Below are 6,735 nucleotides of genomic sequence, written 5' to 3' on the forward strand. Positions count from 1 at the left end.
AGGACACCGGGATGCAGGGACGCGGTTGCAGGCCAGTGCCCTACAGCGGAGCCCGGAGCGCGCCCGGGAAGCGGCTGATGGCAAAGGGGGCTGTGCTGTGGGATGGCTCCTCGCCCAGGCTCAGCTCACACAGCAGCTTCCCCACCACCGGTGCCAGCTTGAACCCGTGGCCTGCAGGGAGGAGAAGGGGCTGGAGGGCACAGCCGGGGCTCCGGCCAGCTCGGGGGGCTGGTGGGGTCGGGCGCCCTCGCCTACCTGAGAAACCAGCCCCGATGATGATGTTGCTGAACTTGGGGTGCCGATCCAGGATGAAGTCTTCATCCGGGGTGTTCTGGAGGAGCCAGAGCGTGAGGGTGCAGGACTAGGGGTCTTCTGAGGGTGGGGAAGGGATGGCGAGGTCCACTTTGGGGTTGGGAGCCTGTGTCCCGCGTGCGGTGGGGGTCTCACCGTGTAGAGGCAGGTCTCCACCACGGCCGGCGAGGTCTCCAGCCCAGGCAGGTAGCAGCTGATGAAGCTGCTCAGGAGGGCGATGTCGGGGTGTGGGGTGCCCGGGGGGACCCGATCCCGCTCCTCGGGGTCCACGGGGCTGCCGTGGTGGTGGCACACCTGGGGACAGCCAGTCAGGGGGGCTGGCCAGGGCATCCCCCCCCCCACCATCGCCACCGTGTCCTGCTCACCTTGACCAGCCCCGGGTACTCGATGGAGGGCAGCCCGTAGATGCCGTGGGGCGTTTGGCGCAGCCCCACGGCTATGAAGCAAGGACTGAGGCTGCCTGCACCGAGGCTCCCCAGCTCCTTCTCTCTCCAGTAGCAGACGTCGATGCGCAGGGGCTGAAGGGGCTGTGTTAGCTCTGGCCGCGGCCGTGCCACCCTGCGGTGCCACCTGCCCTTACCTGCAGTGGCAGATGGAGTCCCAGGGGTGCCAAGAGGGCACCGGTCCAGGCTCCGGCCGCGATGACAAGCCGGGGGGCTCGGTACACGCCGGCGGTGGTGGTGACGGTGACCTCAACCCCGGGTTCGATGCGCAGAACCTTCTCGCCATCCCGCAAGGTGCCCCCGCGCCGGCGAAAGACGTCCTAGGTGGGGATGGGGACAGGAGGTGACTGTGGGGACAGAGCTGGGAGACCCCCACCCCATCCCCTCGGCAGCACCCACCTGCACCGCCCGCAGCGCCCGCTGTGCCAGCAGCACCCCTCCGGTGCCATCCCACACGGCCACCTCGCCGGCGGGGAGCCGGAGCCCCGGGAAGCGCTGGGTGAGCGTCGCGGCGTCGAGGACATGGTTGGCACCCAGGTTGCGCCGACATCCCTCCAGCTCCGGGTCGTCCGGCGGCCCCAGCACCACGAGCCCCGTCCGCCTGCACCCCCAGCACCTCCGTCAGCAACCCCATCACCCCCATCCCACATGGACCCCTTGCTTTGCGCCTGGGGGAAACTGAGGCACGATGGCACCAGTGATGCTGGTGAGGTGAATGGCCTCAAGCTCCACCAGGGGAGGGTCAGGCTGGACATCAGGAAAAAAATTTCATGGAAAGGGTCATTGGTCCCTGGCAGAGGCTGCCCAGGGAGGGGGTTGAGTCACCTTCCCTGGAGGCACTGAGGAACATGGGTTAGTGATTGATGGGAATGGTTGGACTCGGTGATCCTGTGGGTCTTTTCCAACCTGATGATTCTGTGCTCAGGATGGGCTTCCCCCCGGTGCCAGGGCACTCCGCGCTGGGCATATGGGGTGATGCACAGGGGGGTCTCCACACCCGCATCACACTCAGCCCCCTGAAACACAGCATCGCACTCACCCCCAACAAAACCAGCTAGAGCATCAGCCCTGACCCTGGCAGCAGGGGATCGTTTTGATGCTCGTTTCTTTAATGGAACCTCATAAATGAACCGGAGCACCGTCTGCCTGCTAGGATGGCCTCATCCTGCCCGGCGCTGCACCCCGTGAGGAGGCGACGGTGCCCGTGGGGGCTGCGTCCCCATCCCCGTCACCTGTAGAGGCTGGTGCCGGCCTCGGCCTCCAGCTGCTGCCAGAGGTGGAAGCTGTCGGGCATCATGCGGGCGTAGGCTGCCTGCGGGTAGGCGCTGCGGATGATGCGGCTCTGCCCGTGCGAGCTGCCCCGCGAGTGGGGCAGGACGAACTGTGGGGCAGGGCGAGGATGGGGGTGACCGCAGCCACCGGCACCCCCTCGCCGGCCCCGCGAGCACTGGTGCTGGGCGGCTGCGGGTGCTGGGGACGCTGCCCACCCTGCCACAGCAGCACCGGGGAACAGCGGGACAAGGGGTCCTGGCGCTGGGGATGTGGGGGTCCTGGCTCTGGGGTCACAGGGATGCTGGTGCTGGGGATTTGGGGGTCCTGGTGCTGGGGACAGAGGAACTGGTGCTGGGGACATGGGGTTCCCGGTGCTGGGGTCACAGGGATGCTGATGCTGGGGACGTGGGGTTCCTGGTGCCGGGGTCACAGGGATGCTGGTGCTGGGGATTTGGGGGTCCTGGCGCTGGGGACATGCGGGTCCTGGCTTTGGGGTCACAGGTGCTGAGGATTTGAGGGTCCTGGTGCTGGGGACATGGGGTTCCTGGCATTGGGGACACAAGGATGCTGGGGCTGGGGACACAAGGATGCTGGGGTTGCAGGGATGCTGGTACTGGGGACGTGGGGTTCCCGGTGCCGGGGTCACAGGGATGCTGATGCTGGGGACGTGGGGTTCCTGGTGCCGGGGTCACAGGGATTCTGATGCTGGGGACGTGGGGTTCCTGGCACTGGGGACACAAGGATCCTGGTGCTAGGGTCACAGGGATGCTGGTACTGGGGCTGTGGGGGTCCTGGTGTTTGGGACACAGGGGTCCTAGTGCTGAGGATCTGGGGGTCCTGTTGCTGGGGAGACAACGATGCTGGCGCTGGGGTCACAGGGATGCTGGTGTTAGGGACGTGGGGGTTCTGGGGATGGGGGGTCTCCGTGCTGTGGCAGAGGAGAGCCAGGCCTGCTGTGGGACGGGGACAGGGCAGGGCTGGGGGCACAGGTACCTGCTCCAGCAGGAGGGTGTTCTTGTGCCGCTGCGCGAGGTGGTAGGCGGTGAAGGAGCCCTGGATTCCAGCCCCGATGACGATGGCATCGTAGGTGGCCTGGTGGCTCGGAGCAGCCATGTTCGTCCTCGTCCTTGTCCCCACGGGCGGCCGGGAGCCAAGGGGAGGGACGGGGCAGAGTCCAGCCAAGCCGGGCAAGCAGTGGAACCTCAGCCACTCAACCCTTCAGCTCCCGTGGGGTTGAGCAAGAGCATGGCCATTCCCTGGCCAACGCCGGCGCTCGTGGCTGGTGGGGACAGTGGCTCCTCTGGCAGCGATGGCAGAGCTGGCTGCATCCTTCCCTGGCCACCCCATGCCTGGCTCAGCACCCTCTGCTCGCCCTGGACTCGGCACAGGGTGGGGACCACCAGGACCAGAGGCCCTGGGGATTCGGGGGTCCTGGTGCTGGGGACATGCGGGTCCTGGCTTTGGGGACACAAGGATGCTGGGGCTGGGGACACAAGGATGCTGGGGCTGGGGATACAAGGATGCTGGGGCTGGGGTCACAGGGATGCTGATGCTGGGGACGTGGGGTTCCTGGTGCCGGGGTCACAGGGATGCTGATGCTGGGGACGTGGGGACCACCAGGACCAGAGGCCAAATCCCACTGCCCTGGGACCACCGAGCCTCCCCACCGCCTTCCCCCCATCGCCACGGGGTCCCCTCGGCTCCGTGGCACCAACGGCGACGTCGGACAGAGCAAGTGGGATGGATGTGATGGAAAACTCTTCCCAATATCCCCCCTTTCCCTCCTCGCTGGTCGCCGCCGGCTCCCGCTGCGGTGGGATGCGGGGCTCCGTGCTGCTCCCAGTTAAGTGCCGATGGCAAAACTCCCATTTTCTCCGAGGAAAACAGTTTAATTTTCCTCCGGCACAATTTATTACAACCATAAACCATTTTGTTACCATCTTTTGTTGTTGTTGGTTTTTTTTTTTTCTAACAGAAGATAGGGGTGATTTAGGGCTGGGGATGCGGCACCGAGCCCTGTGTCCCATCAGCCGCTGTGGGTTTTGCAAACCTGCAAAGTTTTAGGGTGGGATTTGGTGTTTGGGACCCTTGGTGATGCCCTGGGAGGGGGGGGGATAAAGCAGGCAGGGCCTCAATTTACCCACCCCCAGCGCCGCCTGACAGCTAATTAGGGGAATTAATTTACTCTGCCTTTCGTGGTGTAAAAGGCATTACTTACTGGTTAATTGTCGTTATTACGAAATGTTAAATATCATTATTTATTTTTTCGCCGCTCGCTTGCGGTGATGGATGAAGCGTCGGGGAGCGTGGGAGACCCACGCCGGGAAATTCCAGCCCCCCCCCCCCCGCCTTTAACACAGGGAGAGCCCAGCAGGATCACAGGGAGAGCCCAGCGCCCTTCCAAGGGGAACCCAGCAGCGATGGGGAGGTGGATGGCGAGCAGGGGGGACAAGCCGGGCACCCCCTGAGCCCCTCAACCCCACCTCTGCCCAGGACCACTAAGAAAACGAGTCGGCACCAGGCTCAGCATCGCCGCGATGCCCAGGGCTCTGCGTGGCGCGATGCCCCATTAAATCAGCACATCCTCCCTCGCCTTTGATGTTACAAATAGTTCACCAATTTCCTCAGGTTTAATCTTTTTTTTTTTCGCTTTGAACAGCCCCTTTACCTGTTCTGCTTTTTTTTGCTGCTTTTTTTTTTTTTTTTTTCTGGGAAGATGAAGAATAATTAATTATCTGTGAAACATTAAATGGCACAAAATGAACTCCTTTCTCGCTAACGGCGCATTAATGGATCGGGCTGGAAAAGCCGCCCTCGTGCTGCTACAAAAGCAGCGAGGCCGTGGGTGACGTGCAGGGACGGCAACGGTGGTGGCCGCGCTCCAGAGGGTGGGACACCCCAGCGACTGTCCCCAGGGACCCCTCAAACCATCAATTACATGGATGACCCCAAGCAGGGCTGATCCCAGGCATCAAGGAGCTCCACACGCCCAAAATCAGCTGCTCATGGTGCCATGGGGTGAGATTTTGGTATCCCCTCTAAGCCCTCTAACAGGAGATGGAGAGTGTGTGGTCTCCTGCATCCTTGACATCATCCTCATCACCTGGACCTGTTGAAATTAATTGGAGGCAACGCTCGTGGAAGGAAGAAATTGGTTTCCTAAAGGAGCTGCCGTGGGTTAGGAGGGTGGCACGGAGTGAGGGCTGAATCCAACCCAGGTTTCTCTGCTTGGGGGTGATGAGCCCAGCCCCACTCGGAGCTATTTAGGGATAGGGAAGGGGGGGGGGAGTTTCTTGGGGGGGTTAGGTAGCTGGGGTGGGGGGCAGTGGATGGAGATGGAGATGGAGATGGGATCTCCAGGTCTGATGCTGATATGGGGATTGTAGTGAGGGTCAGGGGGACAACTGGGTGCAGACTAGAGAAGCTACCCTAGCTCAAACCCATGTGGGGCTGGAAAATTGGGAATGAGGCACTTTGGCTAAGCTAGGTGGGGTTTAGCAGCGGCTCGCTGCACCCACTACGCTTGCCACACTCTGGGGTGGTGGTTGAAGTTCCCCAAAACCCCATTGTCATCCCTGATAGAGCTGCCTGCTGGACTGTGCTGGTCTCATCCTCCAGCAAGAACAAAATAGCACTTAAAAAAGAATTAGGGAGCGACGCTTCTCCCTGGGGAGCCGAGGCTGTGTGGCTGTGGGGAGCAGAGGAACCTCCCTGCAAGACCCCAGCGTGCCAGCTCCAGCAGCGCTCGCCTCCATCTACCTCCCTGCCCTTTGCCATCGCTGACGCTTCGGAGGCATCTGCAAAGGGCTTGTTGGCTTCGTGACAGCCCCAACAGCACCGAAGGCAGCTCCTCAGCAGCCCAGGTACGTGCCTGGGGAGGCGTCGGGAGGATTAAAATTCTTTGAATATCATAATATTAGAAACTCCAATTTGGCCTCAAAACGCTCATCTTCCGAGCCCTACCAGGGCTTCGGCGCATTAAACATTGATGGAGCTCGGGGCGGATCAAAGTTTTGGGTTTCGTGTTGAAAGCGCTTCGTGGGAGCGCTGGCTGCCCCCCTCCCGGGGATGAGCTGGAGCACCGCAGCGGTGCCGGCGATCACAGAATCACCAGGTTGGAAGAGACCCACCGGGTCATCGAGTCCAACCATTCCCATCAATCACTAACCCATGTCCCTCAGCGCCTCGTCCACCCGGCCCTTAAACCCCTCCAGGGAAGGGGACTCAACCCCCTCCCTGGGCAGCCTCGGACAGGGACCAATGACCCTTTCCATGAAAATTTTTTCCTGATATTCAGCCTAAACCCCCCTTGGTGGAGCTTGAGGCCATTCCCTCTCGTCCTGTCCCTTGGGAGAAGAGCCCAGCTCCCTCCTCTCCACAAGCTCCTTTCAGGGAGTTGGAGAGAGCAATGAGGTCCATCCCGTGCTGCGGGGATGCTGGTGGCTCTTCCATCCCCGGCGCCAGACCATGCGGTGTGTGGTTTGCTGTTTCCATAACTGAAGCGGGATGCATTCCACACAGCAGGACCCAGGATTTAGAGCCCCCTCCCCAGTTGGCGATGGTCGCGTGGGCCGTGTTTGTGGCCAGGGGGCTGCGGAGGCTCCGTGCTGCCCACGGCATCAGCGCGGAGAGGCGAAGCCATCTGGGATTTCGCGACGATGGGGAAGGGGTTGGCTATTAAAAAAGGGAAGGCTCTTTGTTTGCTATT

At 62.0% G+C, this 6,735-nt stretch overlaps 2 protein-coding genes across 3 annotated transcripts in view; one reads left to right on the forward strand and one right to left on the reverse strand.

Moving 5' to 3' along the window:
* Positions 1-40: 40 nt before the first annotated feature.
* On the reverse strand, positions 41-3,148 carry PIPOX (pipecolic acid and sarcosine oxidase). Its single transcript, XM_069874338.1, has 8 exons — positions 3,021-3,148; positions 1,988-2,136; positions 1,155-1,356; positions 893-1,075; positions 678-830; positions 448-606; positions 256-331; positions 41-171 (listed from the first exon to the last, which is right to left on the reverse strand). The coding sequence occupies exons 1-8, from the start codon at positions 3,138-3,140 to the stop codon at positions 41-43; spliced, it is 1,173 nt and encodes a 390-aa protein (XP_069730439.1). The 5' UTR covers positions 3,141-3,148.
* Positions 1,948-6,735, forward strand: part of FLOT2 (flotillin 2) — an 82,977-nt gene continuing 78,189 nt past the window's right edge. For both annotated transcript variants that reach the window (XM_069874335.1, XM_069874334.1), the window contains exon 1: positions 1,948-1,953. The gene's annotated coding sequence lies outside the window, so the exon portion shown is untranslated. The remainder of the gene's footprint in view (positions 1,954-6,735) is intronic.

This window comes from Phaenicophaeus curvirostris, chromosome 21 (assembly GCF_032191515.1).
Source record: "Phaenicophaeus curvirostris isolate KB17595 chromosome 21, BPBGC_Pcur_1.0, whole genome shotgun sequence".
NCBI classification, from domain to species: domain Eukaryota; kingdom Metazoa; phylum Chordata; class Aves; order Cuculiformes; family Cuculidae; genus Phaenicophaeus; species Phaenicophaeus curvirostris.